Source organism: Eptatretus burgeri, chromosome 9, assembly GCF_056783735.1.
Source record: "Eptatretus burgeri isolate ZD-2024b chromosome 9, Ebu_testis_v1, whole genome shotgun sequence".
In the NCBI taxonomy this organism is placed as follows: Eukaryota; Metazoa; Chordata; class Myxini; order Myxiniformes; family Myxinidae; genus Eptatretus; species Eptatretus burgeri.
Window position 1 is genome coordinate 64,969,432 of NC_140969.1, and position 21,432 is coordinate 64,990,863.

Below are 21,432 nucleotides of genomic sequence, written 5' to 3' on the forward strand. Positions count from 1 at the left end.
TATATATAAACGTATATGGATATCTATATCTTATATATTATTTCCGAGTTTGTGGTTTCGCGTCGCGCTATCTTCGACTTTGTTCTGCGCTCGAGTAATGTGATATTCGGCTTACATTATCTCAAAGACCATATGAGGTGCATGGTATAAAAAAGGTAAATAAAATGGTTCTGAAACAGAGAAATCGTATTCCACTTACTGCATTAAAGTAAAATTACTACTGATACTCTGCATCAGTTCCTTTCTCAAACACACCCACCCCAACATGTCGCACAGAGCGCGGGTTATGCTAGTATATACAGTGTTACGGATCTGGAAACCATAAGTATTCAACATACAGATGTCCCAAAAGTCAGTTATGTCGTTAAGCATGTGTGTTGTCAGATCCCTTTCCTTTTGTCTAGTGGGAGAATCAAAGGCGTGCATTGCGATTTATTTTAGTTAGGTTATTACATCTGATAAACCATCCCATCTGCATGACTCCTGCCCATCATGCTCCATCACCACCCGCTGGCTGCTCGTACCTTGACTTGCCGAGAGGGGGTCTCGCGGTTCCAGTTCTCGGCTCCCACGAACTTTGTAACTCTTGTCCGATGACCTTCGCGGCACTGACACTGTTACACGTCGAGAGCGAAGCCACGTGGAGGAGTAACTGGGGTCTCCTGGCAGGGGCCGAGGCCCCGCCCTGGAAAGGTGGGCCGGAGGACCCTGTCCAATCAGAGGTGGGCAGCGAGGTGTGTTTTCGTCCATGGAGAGAGGCCAAGAAAATTTCTGAGACTCTGTAAAAAGGGTCCGGTCGAGTTTGTTTTCACGGTGGCTGTAACGGGTCAAGTTTGCTTTTACGGTGGCTGCAAGCAGTCAGTTTTGTTTCACAGTGGCTGTACCGGGTTCTGGAGTTTCACGGTGGCTGCTACGAGGAGTTTTAAGGAAGGACAGAGCGACCCTGACCTCCCTCAGTGGACCCCAATTGTTCACCACCCGAGTTCCGCCACGAACCACGAGTCCCTACGTGCGACTGGGGACCGGACCAACGACCTTTGTCAGGTGCCGCATCACGGAGCATGCCCTTCCTCCGACGGTCAGGTACATCACCGAACTCTGACCCCCAGCTTGTCTCTCTCCACGGCTGCGGGGGTCCAATAAAGACTCTGGGTTTCTTTTCATTTTGTGTGTGTGTCTGTGTGTGGGCCCGTCTTGTAAGTAGATCTGAATAAGTGTTTTTGCTCATTGTAAATATTCCTTCTTGCATATTCGCATTAAGTCTTGCCTTTGTCTTTTTATTGTAAATAAACATTTGTAGAAATGTTCCCAGTCCATTTCTGTCCCTTCTTGAATTGGTCCAGCATGGTTCGGATCTGAGTTTAGGTGGGGTTTTATCCCCGATAATCCGTTCATTCCAGCCAGCACGGCTTTGGCAGTTTCTGCTCGGCTGCACCCGAACTGGAGTTGGTCGTTGGTAGTTGGAACTCTACCGCAGTCGGTAGAGTGACCCGGTTCGAGCAAGACGTGCCGAGGGCATGGTTTCCCCAGTCGTCGAAATCGTGTATTTAATTAGCAAACTTGGTTATAGACAAATAGACCCTATGCTACGCGGTTGAGATGTTTAACCAACCGTGGTCGCCAATGACCCGCCGGCTCGCAGAGTTATCCGAGCGACGGCCTACAATTCCGGGGAGTTTGGTGGGAGACGACGCAAGCTTTCCCCACCTAGTGGTGGTTCTCGTCACCGACCCCCGGCCCACAACAGTATGTGTGTATATATATATATATACATATATACATACATACATACATATATACATATTGTTGCAGTTTTGGAAATTCACAAAACACCATTCAGGTTCCCCGAAGATCAGTTATTTCGATAAGTAAGTGTTTCAGGTCAGAATCCTCACCGATGTGTAAAGGGTATTATTCGTGTACCAGGCTGCGAATCTTTGAGATAGCCATTATTCTTTTCCATCTTTTATTTTAAAACAAACAAACACCAACCGTCATCTCTTCTCCTCAACAAGCAGCGCCACCTTTGCCTCAACCGAGATCCTCCCCGTTGAACAGCAAAGGCCACACGAAACGTGACGTGAACGGTCATGGTTCGACCTAATTTGTATAACTGGACCACAGAGCGACTTCCCCGAAAGCCAGGGGTGACGTCAGACTTGGGGTTTCCCGCCAGGCTTACCAGGGGTGAGAGGTCGGAGGTGAAAAGTGGGCAGAGCCCGGCCTCGGGTTGAGAGATCAAAGAGCGGCTCGCCTCGGGCCAATATAAGGGAGGAGCTCGAATGAGTTCGAGGCTGATTCGGAGATATTCATTGCACCTCTGGAGGAGAGATCAGCGGAGATTCATCGCTCTCGGTTGAAAATAAATGTCCCCATTGTTTGAATGTCAATCTGCTTGTTGCGTCATTTCCTCCCATTGACTTCCACGGCACGTTCGGGAAATTAGCCGGCTATTAAAGCCAATTAAAGTGGTCAATTGGTCCGACAGAACTTGGCGATTAAAACTCCTCGGCATCGCACACAGAACGAGCGCGCTTTAGAGGCTCATTTCCGTACGAGTTCCGTCAAGGTATAAATTCTCGGTACTTCTGTCTGTGTGGATAATTAGGTATATCGAGATTCGGCGATTAACCCTGTACCGCGTGAACAGAATATTGACAGTTTATGGTGCGTTAAGGCATCCGTAGCAGGTTTCTGGAGTTGTCCGGAAGCTACGACTGAATTCCAGGTTTCGGCAGACGTGCGACTACAGTCGGACCTTAAGCGGTGTGCGTGGCCATCCGAACCGGCTAATTCGTAATAATATATATATATATATATATATATATATATATATATATATATATATATATATATATATATATATATATATATATATATATATATATATACATATATGCCTGGTGTTGGCTTAATGGGTGGTGGGCTTGGGATCCTAGGGTCCTGAGTTCAAATCCCACTCTCCTGTTGAATTAATACCAGGTGGGGTTAACTTGGCCTGTCATCCTTCTGAGGTCAGCAAAATGAGTACCAGCTTGCTGGTATCCTGTGTCTGAGTGGCGACCCGTCCAGGATTGTGCCCAATAGCGAAGGAGACTGCTTCGGCAGCACCAACGCTCTACACAGAGTATGATCCCAATCTCCTCTCCTCCACATACTTTTAGCCATGTCGTGTATTTTCCTTTCCTGGAGACTGCGCAGCCCAGCTTGAGCAACTGTTAGCTGAGAACAAATACCACTCATGCAAGTTGTATTTGGTATAAAACGAATACATCTTGGGTAGCGCGTGCGTTCTCAATGTCAATTGCAGGTCGCTACATCAAACTTGTATTTTAAAAGTGCAGCATGAGCAAATGTTTCCACCAATTGGTACATTTCGCTGTCCATGTACATTTCAAGGGTGTACGTTAACCAGCACCACAAATTGTGTTGCGAGTAATTAAATCTGGAAAGACTAAAAGCATAACTTTAGTTTGACTCATCACCGGTTCCCTCCACTCATAGGGGGTTCTCTCTTGTGGTCGCTTGACGAGGAGCAAAGGCCACTGTAGCACCAATGCTGTTCCTTACTGCCTTGTGATTACGTTCCACAGCCTGTTATGTGGTCTCTTCATGATAAGCCAACATAAGGAATCTTTTACAGGGCAACAGTGTAAATACGATAGCATCAACTCTGACTTTGAAACATCAAAACTGAATTTTATTATTTCATTTGATCTATTTTTCCATCACATCGAGTAATATAATTTGAACTATATTGTGAGCAAGATGTATTATATAGTAATCTTGATTTTTTTTACTGCAACCATCTGTCATACTGAGGAGAAATGAAGCCAAAGAGCTATCTCACCCCTTCAATTATTACCACCTTGTGGGGCCAACCGTGAAGCTTTTTGGCACAAGCCATTCAGGAACCGGATGGCAAGGCCTGACATTCGAAAGGTGGTGGCAGGAATTTGTAATTTGTTCAGTGTTGTGGAAATAACTCACCTACTCTGTATTTAAAGACACCGAAGGATTTTTAACCTCCACCAACTCTTGCGAGCAGATGGGACACCCATCTTAATAATCCTTCCAAGGGACGGTGCACTTTTTGATGTGACCCACTGCCTGCGCAACAACAATCCCAACAGTTCATACTCGGCCCGAGAAGCTAAAACCAGACAATACATTTTGCAGGTAAGTGTGCTACCTTTGCACCATCCTGTCCAACAGTGATGCCTCAACATAGTTGTTGTTTTGTATGCAGCTTGTGGCTGCCTGTTACATCATTTCTGGAAGCACGGCTGTCCCTGTTGCCAGTAAGCTGGCACTCATTTTGATGACCTCAGAAGGATGACAGACTGAGTCAACCCACCTGGTGTTATTTCAACGGCACAAAAGGGGCTCGAATTCAAGACCGTAAGGTCTCAAGCCAGCCACCTTAGCCGTTAAGCCAACACCAGGCTTTTCAACAAGTTGTTGAAATATTATTCACCGTGTGCCATTGTGAGCTGTCACCACATGTGATGACGTCATAGACGACTAGAAATGGCAGAGATAAGAGTTTTAATTGTACATTATTTAAAAGGTAAATCGATTTAGCAACCTTTCCATCTTTCATTTGTTTCCCCTCAACATCCTCTCTTGTTTAATTTTTTTGAAAGTCTCGACCACTTCATCCCACACGTTGCCTGGCGTTGGCTTAACGGTTAGTATGGCTGACTTAAGATCTTAGGGTCTTGAGTTTGAGACTCTAGCAGTCATTGAATTAACACCAGGTGGGGTCGACTCAGCGTGTCATCCTGCTGAGGTCGGCGAAATGAGTACCCTCGTACTGTAATAGGGGCACTACATCAGCAGCACAGCTGTGCCCCCAGAAAATGATGCAGCGGAGCAGCCACAGGCTGCACGCGATAGCTTTCTGGTGATTGCTGGAAACATTCATCGATGTCGTCCCACGATCTCTTCTGGAATGTTCGTTTATTAAACTCTTCCAAGGTGACACCATCACTCCACATTTGACTAGACCCTTAAAGTAGGATTGATAGATAGCACATGACTTTGTCCTCACAAATATCGATTGCACGGGTTAATATATAACTTTTTAATTGTTTCCGAATATCGGTGTAGAGTACATCGTCGGCCTTCTTTACAACTTACACCTGTGTGTGATAATCTCACATGGAAATGGCATGACATGTCTTGTGACATGAGACGACCCTTTGTGTACCGAGTCAGTTTTTGTCATTCGGGCGTTCACGTCACAAACGACTTTGATGCATATAAAAGTTGATCAAGAGGTCAAAGTTCATATCTTCTTGTGTCATAAACATGTACAAGAATTCATGCACTGTGACGATGATTGGCTTTGTCATTAATTTAAGAAAATGGGATTGAGCCATTTTAGCTCCAAAGTGTTCCTGTCTAACATGAATTCCACGAGACATCGGATTGGATTTTGAAACGCTTTATAAACGTGGCGAGTAAAGGCTTCCATGTACTCTTTCAGGTCACAGTGATTTATTATCAGAGTACTTGTCAAACGTTTGGGCAAGCCAGTTTACTTGTAATCACAAACAGATTGTGAAGATGTCCAGGAAAATTATTACAATTTTGGATTGACCTTATTATTTAATTCTTACAATTTTGGAGTGCATTGAACTGCTCGGTTATCCTGATATTGTTCTGTGACCTCACAAAAAAGTCCTCTTCTTGCCCTGATTCATGAGACATCACATGGTTGACGGACATGTCTGAATGCTGAAATACAAAAAGATAAAAATGAAAATTTTGCATTCATTCATTTTCTGACCCATAGCACCCGCTGTTCATGAAGATTCCTCGAAACCAATGGAGACTAACAGTAAGGGATATTGTATGACATCAATGCGCTGTGGACGTTGATATCAAGAAAGTAAATAAATAATTCCTGAAGTGTCGTAGAGTTTCGTGTGAGTGACATAATGTAATGATCTACTGCTATCACTAATTCATGGGCCTCTTGCTGCCAAGATGTCTAGAGAGGAAGCATGCTATCGATTTGGTGTGTGAAGAGAGGGAGAGGACGCGATGGGGGTAGAGAGCATAGAGATCGACGGGCAGAGATAGTCCCAGTAACATAATAAAATGCACTAAAGCAGATTGCCTCTCCACTTACATGGTTAGTATCGACATCCTAATGGAAACTTCTCATGCTTGCAGCACTGCCTTCAGCATTGGGCAGGTGGAGGTGAAAGGATAAAGACATTCATTGGAATCTTGACTCCTTTCCCCGTAACACAACTCCACTGACGTGCTATCCACCCCCTCCAGCCCCATCGGCACAATCTGAGATCCCTTGGAGAGCCCACAGATGGAAATGTAACTACGAAGTCCATAGATACAGAGCTAAATTTCACTTTCACCTTTTCACATCAATTATCTACAGAAACAGGAGACAAGTTTAAATTGGAATTAGATCGGTACCTGGAAGTTATGGAGATAGAGGGGTATAGGGATGTTGGCAGGACTCTTAGGTAGTTTGAGCACTGCCGGAAGAATTGATGGGTGATTGTGTGCATGCGTACGGAGTGCTGTTGGTAGGGGTCTCGTCAAGGGATATAAAGTGGTTGACGTGTTTTTTGCACATGCCCCCTCCCCTGTAAATAATAATCATAACAACAAATATTTAAAAAATATACAAAAACTACAAAAAAACCCACTTAATTAAAAAAAAAACATTTTGCATTTCTTATTTTGATCTGGTGTTGACAAATTGGTGTGGTGTTGGTGTGGCGCAGGCATGATGGGCTGAATGGCCTCCACCTGTGTCTGATTTCCTTGTGTTTGTGTTTCCTTGTGTTCGCTACTTGTGCTAATGAAAAGAAAAATGAGGAAAATTCAACTCAGAAAATGATCAGAGTCCGATAAAGAAGAAAAGATTTGGTGGCCTGGATGGCATTCCCATCTGTGCACCTCCTTTGTGATGCTGAGATTCCTGGTTCATATTCTGTACACTTTGTGAACTTGTTCATTGTTTGGCAAATGTATTCGTAATTCATATAAAAGTGCACTAATACCTCCTAATACCCTCTATATGTACAACTCTTCTCTGATGAGCCTTAGATGAATATTTAAAAAAAAAATTTTTAAAAATGGAAGTTGGTCATATACTCCCAGCCGTGACACATACCCTCAGACACACTTTGGTAACCTTTTCTGATGACCTTTATCAAAGGTCATGAACCGAATGACTTCTCTTGCATACTCACCATGATGTGTTTGCGTCAAATGCGCTAATGGTCAGGTCTTAAGTAGCCATAATTAATGTATAGTTGGTGCATTTCCGATGGTCTCCTATGAGGCCTGTACATCTGCTCACTGTTAACAGCTTGAAGAGGACAACCAAGTATTTGTAGAACTTTGTGTTGATAAGAGGGAAAGATTTGCATGCAAGCTTATGCATAAATACCCAGGTCACAACGGCATGAAGTATGTAGTCCAAGAGCAGTATGTAATTTCATCCAACTTGATAGAGTCCACACTGGGTTTGGCACGATCTGGGATAGAGGTTGCGTAGGAATGGACAAGCAAGTTAGATGTGAGCTTTGGAATAGTCAAGCACGTTGGCAGAGGAATGGCTGCTATAACTCGTACGTTGAAAATTAACAATTGAGGTTCATAAATCATATGGTATCGGTTAGGAGGAACAACAGCTCTGAAGGTCTAACAATCCTGTGTGTTTGATAACGAAGCCCCAGTCTGCTCTCTGATAGTGCTTATTAAGACCTGCTGAGGCAAGAAGAATGGCATTGTTGATACCATGTGGCAGTGGCACCATAATTGCCATTTAATCATTTGTAATATGAGACACCATTATGCTTTTGAATGAAATGGGCTGTTTGTGTCAATCATAGATTAATGACTTGATCCATGAAATGTTGTGATATGCCGGGAGAATAATTGCATTTTGGGTTTTGCAGGAAGGGAGTTCGGATGGAAAGGGAATGAAAGAAAGAATGCTCGTTTGTATTAAAACACGCATGGGGCTAATAAAAAACAAGTGTAATAATTGAATGGAAATTAGAATTGAGAGAAATGTGGGAGAAAATAAAATTTAACAGTTGATGTTTAAATTTAGCACTTGCACTAATATAATTGTGAATTTCCAAAAAATGGATTTAGGTTTGGTTATGAATGGAGTGGCCTGATCGGCATGTGTTTCGTAAAAGATCCCAGAATCACGAGCTAAGTGGTGCTTCGATGATGAGGATACTGGATTCATGTTTGGTGTATCCTGAGTCAAGAGGTTATGATTCTGTAAATCCCAAATTCAGAAACCCATCTAACAGGTTGATTTGTCTATTCTTAACTGATGTCCTTGTAGTTCAACGAAAAGGATGCTGATGTTATTGTGCTGCATTAGATGTATGTACAAGCTCCTCCTTGAGCCTTAGAGTTGCTTCCTCCTTCAGACTTCCATTGCTGTTTGAAAGTGTGATGTAATACCACCTCATTTTGGTTTGTGTTTTGAATGAGTGTTGTGCTGCCTTTAATCTGTAAAATATTGTTTTGCGCTATTTTTCTGCATGCCTTGTGATGACATTCAGCAGCAGCAGCAGGGGAGAGAGACAGAGACAGAGACAGAGACAGAGACAGAGACAGAGACAGAGACAGAGACAGAGACAGAGACAGAGACAGAGATTTGCACGTGGTCTCTAGTTTATCATGTTCCTGGCACCAAAGCGGGCACATCGTGGCCCATCTGCTGTGCCGCCGAGACGGATTAGCCTCTGACCCTCTTTAAAGCCGAGCACGAGTTATGGCCGGACCCATTTTTGACCTACACAATGTATGCAGCGATGTTCCAGCTACCTTTGTCCTCTGCTTAAAGGCTCTAGCAGTCAATAAATATTAACTCAACTAAAGTATGAAATCGCTAAAATATTAACTCAAGAACACCCTTTCAATAAGGGAAGAGCAGCACGAGGCTGCTGCTTGCACCATTTCTGGGGTTGCAGGGGTGTTGTTGATTCAATACCAAGCATAGGTTGGAGCAATAATTTGGAATTCGGTAAGACTACAAGGACACAATGGCCTGCTCTTTCGAAGGATGTCGTAGGATCTTTAATGTCCGCACTCAAATTCGAGCTGATAACTGACTCAAGGTCCACTCTGAAGGACTCGTTGATAAAATGTCCATGCTGCAAAGCAAGAGCTTGAAAGTTTCTAGTCAAGTTGTGAATCAAACCCAGGCTATGCTCAAAAGTGTGTCTGCTAGCTCTAAGTTTACTATCAATTAGTTTGAATTAGAAAAAAAAAATCTTTTTTTTTTAAAATAAGGGGAATTCAAAATAATTTTCCCTCTTTACTTTTTAATGATAGCAATTGTGGAATCAATCTCCTGCTTGCTTGTCATTGTTGTCTGATATATATATATATATATATATATATATATATATATATATATATATATATATTGATGTTGTTCGTCTTTCGGCTGCTCCCGTTAGGGGTCGCCACAGCAGATCATCCGCATACTGATTTGGCATAGGTTTTACGCCGGATGCCCTTCCTGACGCAACCCTGGTCATCTCTTACGACACAGGGATAAGGATTGGGTTTCGCCATGATTCCAGGCTGCTCTACATCCTCTCATAGCACGGCCCAGTGCAGAGCTCCCGTCCTCAAGCGATCCTCCAACCCAAGCCTCCGAGTAGCCGGATTACAGGCGCACGCCACTATGCCTGGTTGTCTGATATATATATATATATATATATATATATATATATATATATATATATATATATATATATATATATATATATATATATATATATATATATATATATATATATATATATATATATATATATATATATATATATATATATATATATATATATATATATATATATATATATATATATATATATATATATATATATATTTTATATATATATATATATATATATATATATATATATATATATATATTTTATATATATATATATATATATTTTATATATATATTTTATATATATATATATATTTTATATATATATATAGATATTTTATATATATATATATATTTTATATATATATATATATATATCATATATATATATATAAATATCATATATATATATATATATATATATATATATACATATTATATATATATATATTTTATTTATATATATATATTTTATATATATATATATATATATATATATATATATATATATATATATATATATATATATATATATATATATATATATATTTTATATATATATATATATTTTATATATATATATATATATATATATATATATATATATATATATTTTATATATATATATATATATATTTTATATATATATATATATATATATATATATATATATATTTTATATATATATATTTTATATATATATATATTTTATATATATATATATTTTATATATATATATATATATTTTATATATATATATATTTTATATATATATATATATATATATATATATATATATATATATATATATACATACACATACATCCATATGCATATGCATATAGTTGCGGGTCTGGTGGTTAAGGTTAAGCCCCCGACCCAATTTGTGGTGGACGGGCGGTTAACACTGCCAGCCTGGATAGCTGAGTGGTTTTCCTTCGGAGGTGGACACCTTTATCCTTGGAGATTATAACACATGTGGGAGGGGTATGGCGTGGCACTGGCGGAGCGACAGAGGCACATGGAAGCACAGCACAAGGAGTTTATACTCGAACCCCACGACAAATACACGGACACTTCAACTTAAAATAAACGTGGGATTTAATGAAAATAGACAAACTTTTACAAGGGACAATAATGCAGAATGTAATAATACATGAGGTAAACTATGCCTCAAGTCGAGGTTCCTCGACACACAGACAAGGGGAAATGAAATAAAAGAAAATCCTTTATTCTGGCCCTTAGCTTTGTCCAGAGATGGTCCTTATCGAACTTGCAATCAAGGTGCTTCGACCTGCACATGTAGACGCGCCCAAAATGGTGCCAAGCCGCTCTCTTGCAGCGGGAAAAATGTACGCCAGGTGATTTGTGAGACGATATTCAACACCAGGGCACAGAGACCACTGTACAATTTCTTCGTCGATCACGCTTGCCGATACGTGGCATGCAGAATGGCGCTGTCCCTTCAGTGATATACACGAGGCTTCAAGGTACGTCTCATACGACTCAACCAAGAGTCAATGGCCAGCATCTTGCTCCACCACACGAGCCAATTCACCTCAGCACGAACATGAGAATCGTGCCGTCTTCATGCGTCAAAGGAAAGCCATTTCATCGTGCCAAGAGGAGAGTAAAGTGAGATCCTCTATCCTCGCCACATTCTCTCTCGAACGCATGCGTCCCTTACACCGAACTGAACCAACAAAGCGACCAACCTCCTCGCTTCTCTCCTTGATGTCACACTGAACAACTGTCTACCTCCAGGGCGTGGCTTGCTCGCATGAAACCCGGGAAGGCGAGGCTTCTGCCTGCTCAGCTCGCCTTACTTGCTTGTTCGCGTTGTTGTTGGTATAAAAACACTATCTAAATGGCTGACTTGTAAATGCAAAAACGTAGGAATAGGTCACAGTGGGCAATCACATACTGGGGAAAATTATCCTTAATCCCTATCTAATTAACACCGCACCAACCCCCATGTGGTGACACATAACACTTAAACTCATAGTTTCTCGACTTAATTATGTCGAGAAGTCTCCTAAACGTTCAGGAACCAAACAACACTATTCACTCCTAATTTTCCGATGAAATTCCTCCATCTACCCCCACAACCGTAACAATATAAAGCTCTTTCTAACCACTGACTGACTGATATTAAAGATCGGTACCTTCCGGGTGACGGAGAAAGCTGAAATTTTGTGTGCCGATGAACATCGAAGCCTGGACACCAGAAGAAAATCAAAGAATTGTCGAACAACATCCATAAATGAAAAAATAAATATAAATGAAAAAAATGCAGGTGAATGACTCGAGACGATGGGCAAGCACGGTAATTTTGTGTGCTGAATGACATCAAAGCCAATGCACCAAGAAAAAAATCACAGAACCGTCAGAAAGCATCCGTAAATGAAAATATTGTTACGAATTTGGGAATTCGATTGCACACAACATACAGTTTCCTTTAGTCAGCTATGTCGATAAGTGCTTGTTCCCTAGATAGCTCACCTTCCATTGTTTAAATGTTCAGAAATTGAATAGATGCGCTGCGGATCGATTTAATAGTTAGGGAACGAACAATGGAGACATCCCTCCACCTCTTCTGTGAAGAGCAAGAAGAACCCTGCCGTCCCATGACTCATGATGTCAACAACTGCCTCCCACCCGTGGCTGAGCGGGGGATGAAGCACGAGGGCATGAGTCACGCCGGGAACGGGGGGAGGGCGGAAGAGGATAAGGAAGAGATCTTTTCTTTGTTCGTGTTGGGCAGAGTTGGAGAAGGGAGTTGAGGGGAGTCGTTCAGCAGACCGTCGGGTCCTGCTTGGCTTGCGTTAGGGTTGAGGCCTTCGGAAGCTTTTTGCTTCGGCTGGCTGAGTGAGCTTTGGCTGAGGCCTGGCTTGGGAGGAGGCTTTTTGGAGGCTTTTTGCTTCGTTGGTTCCGTGAGCTTTGGCTTCTGCTTGGCTCAGGAGAGCTTTTTGCTTCAAGCTGCCCTATTAGGAAGAAAGTTAAGCCAGTCGCTCGGCTCGAGCTGCGAGTGGTGGCTTCTTCTTCTTCTTGGTTCGTGGAGCTCTTTGTTCTCCATTTTGGTTCCCAGCTTGGTGCGACTCATCGACCTCTTCGTGGAGGTTGGTTCCTCGGGGAAGCAACACATCGACGGGAAGGTTCGGCACCTTGTCTCACCAACACGTGTTGAGAAGTGCGGGAGGTGGTTCCTCGGGGAAGCGACGCATCGACAGGAAGGATCGGCGCCTCGTCTCACCAGCACGTGTTGAGAAGCGCGGGAGGATTCGTGGGAGCTCGGGAAGGATCGCGGCTCGGCGATTGGATCCAGCTCGCTCTTGCTGGAGCCCGGGTCCGAACAACTTGAAGACCACACGAGGTGGAGAGGTTCGAGATAGGCTCTGGGTTTCAGCTCACCTGTCCTCCGAGCTGGAGCTCGTTATTAAAGGCCTCTGCCACCATTTCTTGGGTGTGTGTGTGCGTACGTGTGTCCGTGGGCCCGTCTAATAAGTAGGAACTGCTGTTAAGTGTAAGTGACTGTGCATAATAAGTAGACGGTTGTAGTTCTTTTGTCGTGCTTTTGTTGCTTGTATAATTGCATACGTGTTTTGCCTTGTTTAATTGCATACGTGCTTTATTATAATAAATGTCCTTGTGTGAATGTAAACCTGTTCGTTGCGTCCATTCCCTCATTGAACTGCCCCATCTTGCACTCGGAATATAGTTGGTTTTTAAATAGCCGGTAAAGTGATCGGGTCCAACGGGACTGCGCGATAATACCCCGCTCGGTTATCCCAAAAGGAAGCGAGCTGCTTAAGCGGCTCGTTTCCAAGCGGTCCCATTGAGGTACAATCTCTCGGTAACCTACCTGCGCGAATAATTAGGTAAATCGAAGATTTGGCGATCGGACCCTGTAGCGCGGGTAGAGTGCGGACAAGGTTGTGGTGGGATTAAAAACCCACCCGTGACTGGTTTCTGGCATTGTTCCAGAAAGTCACGACTGGATTGTCCATTCCGTGGGCGAAGCGACCGCTATTGGTTAGATGCGGTCGTTCGCACGCCAACGGGCGGGAATTTTACAACAATATAAATAAATGAAAAATCAACTGCAGGTGAGCAACCTGAGACAATGGGGTAACACAGATCATGTGCTTCCACAATGTGTAAGCATACCCCACTAATATATATATATATATATATATATATATATATATATATATATATATATATATATATATATATATATATATATTTCTTCTTCTTTTGGCTGCTCCCGTTCGGGGTCGCCACAGCGGATCATCCGTATGATCCGCATAGTGATTTGGCACATGTTTTACGCCGGATGCCCTTCCTGACGCAACCCTGGTCGCCTCTTACGACACAGGGATATGGTACACCTATTTTAACCGGGGTATACACCGGCCCAGTATACTGGTACTCATTTCGCCGACCTCGGAAGGATGACAGGCTGAGTCAACCCCCTGGTGTATTAATTCAGTGGCTCAACGGGGCTTGAACTCAGGACCTTTTGGATCCCAAGCCGCTGCCCTAACCACTGCGCCAACACCAGGCTCATATATATATATATATATATATATATATATATATATATATATATATATATATATATATATATATATATATATATATATATATATATATATATATATATATATATATATATATATATCTTTCAAACCACTTACTAATTGAATGACTCACCATCCATCCATTGGGACCGTACTCTGTGCAGAGCATTGGTGCTGCCTCAGCAGTCTCCTTGGCTATTGGACACAATACTGGACGGGTTACCACTCTGATACAGGATACCAGCAAGCTGGCACTCATTTTGCCAACCTCAGAAAGATGACAGGCAGACTCAACCCCACCTGGTATTAATTCAACAGCCAAGCAGGATTTGAACTCAGGATCCCTAGGATCCTTAGCCCACCACCCGAACCATCAAGCCAACACCAGGCATGACTGACTCACTCACTGACAGATTTTAAAGATCGGTACCTTCCGGTTGACGTAGAAAGGTGAAATTTTGTGTGCCAAAGGACATCGAAGCCAATACAATGGGAAAAAATAATCACAGAATCGTTGGACAACATCCATAAATGAAAATATAAATATATGAAAAAAAAAATCAACAAAAAAATGCAGGTGAGTGACCCAAGACAATGGGGAAGTACGGTCATTTTGTGTGCCGATGGACATCGAAGCCGATACACCAGGAAAAAATCTCAGAATCAAGACATTTCAGCTTTTCATTTTTAATTGACTTGTAAAAATTTCTAAAAACATGTATTCACTTTGTCATTATGGGGTATTTCGCGTAGAACGGTAACAAGAAAATTAAATTTCATCCATTTTAAATTCAGGCTGTAACACAACAAAATTTGAAAAAGTCAATGGGTGTGAATACTTTCTGAAAGCACTGTGAATATTATTGTCGAAATGAGTATGAATGGGTAACATATTTAGTATAGTTCAGCTATCTCCATTGTAAATGTAACAGAATAAGTATTAGGTAATTTGTCGTGATATCAGATAAGTGTCGCCTACAGTATATGTCTAGAGGAACAATGTCCATCCTCCCCAGTGTATGTGTAAAAAAAAAAAAGCTGCCAACCCTGCGATTCTTTATTTTATGTTCTCACCTTTGTAATTTGTCTTAAATGTTATTTTTGGTGTCTGGGTTATAAAGGTGGGTGTGCCGAGCGGAAGTGGAGGAGGTGCCTTAGAACCACCATTTGAAAGGCTGCATGAAGTCGACAGAGCTACCGCGTGAAAGCCATGCCTCCACCCAGCCAACCACATCTCTCTCCTCCTCCCAAGCCAGACACCTATACAAAGGATGCACCTGGGCTACCACCCTGCACTGATTCTTGCTGTGTTCTGCCAGGCACAGCTGGGGTATTTGTCTTGTCTGCCTCTATCTGTTGTCGATCTCCTGTTGTACGATTGAAGGTCTTTAAGTTGGATAATGAAGGAATCTTCTGATCATTCGTTGGTTTCATGGGCACATATGTTCAGTGGTGGGTAAAGGGCATATTGCATTATAATTGTTATTGCTTACTTCATGTATTCCCTCCCCCATGAGCTATCACTATAATTAATTAGACTTGGTCCTGGGGGGGGGGGGGGATTTGGATTGTCATTATCATTCCTTTGGTAATTAAGATAGCCCATTAATGGTTAATTGGCTGTGACAATTAATGCCACATATCCCAACTGTGCCACACATCTCCGGCTCTGGTCGGCCGTTAATTAGAGTTGAGGTGTGTTATACCAATTAGAGTAGTGCCTGGCTGATTTGACGGCCCCACTGGTACGATATCAGAATGAGAAGGCCCGTTATCTGGCATAGGGCCATTGAAACAGTTGGGCATTAGTCCCATTGAAATGACCCGCCAGATTCGTACCAGGCAACTGGCATGAACTGCTGGGATAAAACACACCTCAAAGAAAAATTGCAGAGCACACAGATTGGTGCTTAAATATATATATATATATATATATATATATATATATATATATATATATATATATATATATACATACATACATACATACATACATACATACATACATACATACATACATACATATTGCGGTTCTTGGAACTGCATTCATACAACAGATCGGTATCCCAAGACAGTCATTCCATTATTATACGTGTAGATAGTCCCCTTCCTTTTGTTTCGCGGGACGACAAGGGAGTGCGTTGCGATTATCTAATAGCTACGGTTGCTTCAATCATTTTTTTCCTTCATTTCATCCCCATTCTTCTTCTTTTCTGATTATTCCTGAGGTAAATCAGCCATGTGCACCTTCGCTGTAAGGTGCGGCCTCGTAGAGGCAAGCGCGTGCGGCACCATGGTGAGGAAACTGCAGCGTCGAGTCGTGTGATGTGCTAGTTGGTGCTGGACTATTGACTCGAGCTTCCGATGGTCTGGGGGGAATTGCCGATTGCATTAGAAAGGCATGCAAGTAAATACCTCTTAAGAGGTTGCACGAATGGTGTTTTTCACCGCACGGGAAACACGGCCAGCACGACGCCCACGCTGCACGAGATGCGCACAGAGGCTGATAAAGCCGACTCCACGCCATGTTGGGCAAGATACGAGTGTGTGGGTAGAAGCGGCTTGTTCTTTTTTTAACCGCAATACCTGACACATATTGGTGTTCGCCCCACACACACACTAGCGGAATCGTGTGAACGCGAGCACTGGCCAGGTGCGTAATGGCGGAACTGCGCGCACTGTATGGAATGTGCTCGAAAGCAGACACGTACGCCGCTCGTAAAACGTGCATGGATTTATCCATGGTGATATACCCTCGGTCCTCGCTGGCAGCGGTGGATTCCCCACGGATGGTGAACGTCTTCTCGTCTCTGCGGCCAGCGAGGCTGCGATCGAGCCAGCGAATGTATAGTGCGGGCCACATTGGCACACGCGGAACGAGTGTGTTGATCGACGCTGGTCGAACGCCCGAGCGGGCGTGCGGGACCCTCGACCGGTCGCCCGGGGAGTTTTGTGGGATGATTCGCGTGCCAATTTCGGTGTGGGCGATTCATGTCATCTCGTGGGTTCAGAGCGCAATATTGCCGCTGTTTGAGATGGCCTTGCCTGAAATGAAGTGAGGCGGTTTCCGGCCCAAGCTGGCAGGCCACGTGAGGGGTTGGGGCCAATCGGAGCACCTGATTCGGGCGATGACATTGAATTTGGCATGGCCCCCTCCCCCCCAAGCTTCGTGCCCTATAAAATACGGAGAAGTTCCTCTGTGTGTGTGTTTTCACGCGGTGTGTTCCTGTTCCCACCTCCTGCTTTTAGTCTCCGCCCACGCCTCGACGTCGACTGCACCCACCTGCCTGGTCCCGCCCACTACTCCACCCTCGCACTCCGGACTCGCCCTTCTCCACTCAAGCTCCTCCTTCAGAACACAGTCTCCACACATGCAGCTGGGGCCAAAGACAACGCAACTACTGTCGGGTACCGCACCATGAAGCACCCCCCCCCCGAAACGTATTGGTAGTCTGCGAGCCAAGACTGAGGCTGAGAAATACACTTTTGATGTGACACCCCTGCTATACAATTTTTGACACTTGGACCATATCAGTGGGTGTGTTGGCCACCTGAAAAGTGTTATTGGACACCTCAACTCCATTGCGCAACTTCTGTGGGCAGGTTTCTTTTTTTTTATAAAAGGCCATGACTGAAAAAAACATTTTGGGGGTAAGGGAAACTAAATTGACCATTCCTTCACAATGGAACACCCCATGACAACAAATTACCACTCATTATCTTTGTGTAGATGAATGCTACAGGTTAGTGTCAAGCAGATTTCAATTGGGTGACCAAGGTCACCAGAGGTTAAAAGGTCAGAAAAATCAGGTCACGCCAAAAATCTGGCACTTTTATCAAAGAAATACTGTATAGACCCCCTTCCTATACGATTTTATCTTAAAATACCACTTGAATCAACTCCTTAGACCCCTCTGATATTTTTGGAGAAGAAACATTTCAAATGGATCACAATAAAGTGCACCATTACCAGCAAATTGATTGTCACAAATCTGAAAATCACTAAAAAAATAAGTGGATTTTCATTACTTTTGTTATGTATGTTATGTAAAAGTACAGTACTGATAATGTCCATTTGAATTTTATCATTTATTGCAAAAATGATTTAAATGGTCAATTTGCTATACATGTATAAAGATGAGAAAAGACTGAAAAATGTCACAAGGCACTGCAGTGTCATATGTGAGAGACAAAAATGATGAAAACTATTCTAGGATGTTACATTCTGCCGATCAACTCCCTATAAGTCGATGCTACTTGGACAACTCGTGATATCGGGGGTAACATGCCCTAAATGGATTGTAAGCTCAGAAACAGCATAAGCTGCCTTGCCAGGGCTCTTCTACACATGTCACTACAATAACGTTTGCTTTCAAATGTACCGTCAGTAGCCAAACGGTTATCTGACAACTACTAGTTTGTCAAAGATACAAAGAGTCGTGCCGCCTTAAAGCATGAAAGAAATGACAGTTAACTTTTGCCACGTTTGAAAAGGCAATTCACTTTTATTCACAATTCACAACGTCTATTAGAATTAATTACCTAAGTGGTGCCGCCAGCTACAAGTTACTGTTGTCTAGTCCTCGTCTTCACTGTCCTCAGCCAGCCGACCACATTTGGCTCGGTCACCATTACAGCTGCATGCAATGATACATGCTGGTCCAGCCTTAGCATATGGGCAGTTCTTTAAACAGGCTTTCTTGCACTTACAGAAAGCAAGTTTGGCTGAGTCTGGTTTACTATCCTTGTGCTTCATGACAAGAATTAATCTGCCAGTATTATCAAAATGTCTGCCGTATTCCACCAGTTGTAGAATGGTTGGGTTGCATAGATTTGCTTGCTTGTACAGATTGATTTGACAAAGACTTCTGAGAACATGATAGTGAAATGCATCCTCAGTAGGAGGCAGAGAACGAAGATCTCGTTTGCTGGAAGCAAATAAATGGGCATGCAACCGATCGAGAGATGAATAGCCAGGTCTACCGTACAACTGACAAAAGTAATCTCGAGCTTCATTGAACACTGATGTCCACACAAGAATCTGTATGCAAGAAATCAGTCAGTTGTGGCATTGTTCCAACACGTTGTAGTGCCACGTTGGCCGCTCTCTTCTTCCCTCGTCCGAAAGGGTAGCTGACAGAATCACATCCTGATACAACATAGGAAACAAGTAATGTGGCAGTAAGTTCTAAGGGGTCCTTGTCCACTGCCTCTGATAACTTACTCACCAAGTCATGAATTGGTAGAAAAAGGTTGTTCTTTTACACCCAACAACTCCTTGACATTTTGGAGCCATGGTAAATGATACATTGCAAGTAATATGATGTCAGTATCAGTAACATGAATGACGAATATACTACTATCCTGACAGCTGGCTGCATGCGCAAATATTCTGGTGTCTGCCTCATGGGGGTGGGGGGGAAGATGGGTTGATGGGGTGATTGGGTGATGGGGTAAAGTGGTAAACAGTTCCAGAACTCACTTAGGGTGCTGTAAATGGACTTCAATGTACAAAACAACTGTCATCGGAAAGTTAGAAATTTCCTCAAAAAAGTGAATTTTAGCGGAGTTTCAGATTTGCGATGAACAAATCTGTGGTCGGGTCATTTCATGGTAATGCCACTTTGTTAGGTGGTTTTTTTGTCTGAGGAAAAAATGAGAAAGTTGAGAATTGTTTCATGTTCTATTATAATGAGAACACATATCCGAATACTATAACTAGTCATGTAACATCAGCTGCTCGTTTTGTAACACATTATGAAGCTTATTTTTCCCGAGGTTATGTGTAACAACCGCGTCATCTCCGTCACACTGTCAATTCCGTCAAACATTCGTTGGTACTCAAAACAAATAAAGTAATGCTTCAACGATGCACTTACACTGTTTAGAATCCTTCTCAATTACAGAAATCTGACAGATGTTATTTTGTTCATATTTTCGAGAAATTCTAAAAAAAAAACTAATGATACCGCATTAAGGTGAGCCCCAGGTGAGACACTTTCAAATTGTTTTACGTTCATACCGGGTGTAAATTTTGCAAATGACCCTCATCAAATGGTTTCATTGGTTGTAAAAGATACACTTACTTTCAAACACATAGGCGATGACACCTGCTAGTAATGTACCAAATATTTTTTAGCAGAAGCCTTCCTGCACTCTGATTGCTAATGTTGTTGATACGATATGATCTCAAAAATGGTGCAGAATTACTTGAAAAACTGAAAGTGCATAAGAAATAGTTCAAACTTCCAATGTCAATGGCAAAACTCATATGAAGTTTAATATTGAGCACAAATTTACAGTGCCCCACAACTTTCTAGTGCCCCACAACAGTTGCTGGGTATTATTTCATGCGAAAAGAACTCCATCGATTCTTTGTCGTCTCCGTAACGGTCCTCAAATGTGACGGCGATGACCGTGACGGATATGATGGTTTTCAGAAAAAAGGCGTGCCCACTCTCCAGCAATCATAGGAGAAAGCAATAATGTGTGATATGACCAGGATCAAACAGTTTTACAACTTCATTACCCCTTTACAATCAATTTTTTTTTCTCAAAAGCAAGATATTGAACGTTTGGAGTTGACAAATTTATAGTATACTTATCCAGTGATGATGTTCGCTGTCAAAATTAGACAAAATCAAATGATTTGTTGGAAAGATGAGTAGACCACGGATTAAATATGGCGGGCGTTCAACACTTGTACAGGTCTCGGCAGATAATTCAAAGCTCGTGCACATCTGGCACCCAATCAAAAAAATGTGACGGAGATGACAAATTTTTATCGGATGGGGTCATATACTGTATTTATTTCAGGAATGTCCATTGTATCCCTTCAAATCACTTTTTAGACAACTTGCTCCATCGGATGTGGTCACAAATATCCATACACAAGTCTTCAAGCAGATTTATTACTTGTAGATATAATTGAGGTGGTACACCAACAAGTGTGAGTTGGGACAGCTATATTTGGTATACCTCGACATTTTAGACTGCCAGAAAAAATACGCACAGCCTCAACCCGGCATGTTTTTATGTTTAGTATGTTTCAACATCATTACACTATCGTTGGATGTGAATTTTAAAGCCATAGATTGCATTCTATCCATTCAGTCTCATTGTGAGTGTGATGGACACCATTTCTGCACTTTA

At 42.2% G+C, this 21,432-nt stretch overlaps 2 protein-coding genes and 1 pseudogene across 11 annotated transcripts in view; 1 reads left to right on the forward strand and 2 right to left on the reverse strand.

The window, feature by feature from the left end:
* LOC147020234 (core-binding factor subunit beta-like) overlaps positions 1–21,432 on the reverse strand; it is an 87,987-nt gene that overhangs the window by 27,928 nt on the left and 38,627 nt on the right. The window contains exon 5 of one of the 5 annotated variants that reach the window (XM_085895426.1): positions 7,404–7,520. The exons of the other annotated variants lie outside the window; for them this stretch is intronic. Coding sequence (XP_085751552.1) covers positions 7,419–7,520 — 102 coding nt within the window. The 3' untranslated portion in view covers positions 7,404–7,418. Of the gene's footprint in view, positions 1–7,403; positions 7,521–21,432 lie in introns of those variants that run through there. 5 annotated transcript variants of the gene reach the window in all.
* The window catches only part of LOC147020235 (uncharacterized), a 28,403-nt gene continuing 22,258 nt past the window's right edge, over positions 15,288–21,432 (forward strand). For 3 of the 6 annotated variants that reach the window (XR_015061725.1, XM_085895428.1, XM_085895429.1), the window contains exons 1-2: positions 15,288–15,610; positions 17,530–17,688. Coding sequence is in view for 3 of the 6 variants with exons in the window: in XM_085895428.1 (XP_085751554.1) it covers positions 15,552–15,610; positions 17,530–17,688 (218 nt within the window). In the remaining 3 variants the exon portion in view is untranslated. The remainder of the gene's footprint in view (positions 15,611–17,529; positions 17,689–21,432) is intronic. The other 3 variants (XR_015061723.1, XR_015061724.1, XM_085895427.1) reach the window with 3 other exon arrangements.
* LOC147020236 (uncharacterized) lies at positions 17,682–19,605 on the reverse strand (annotated as a pseudogene).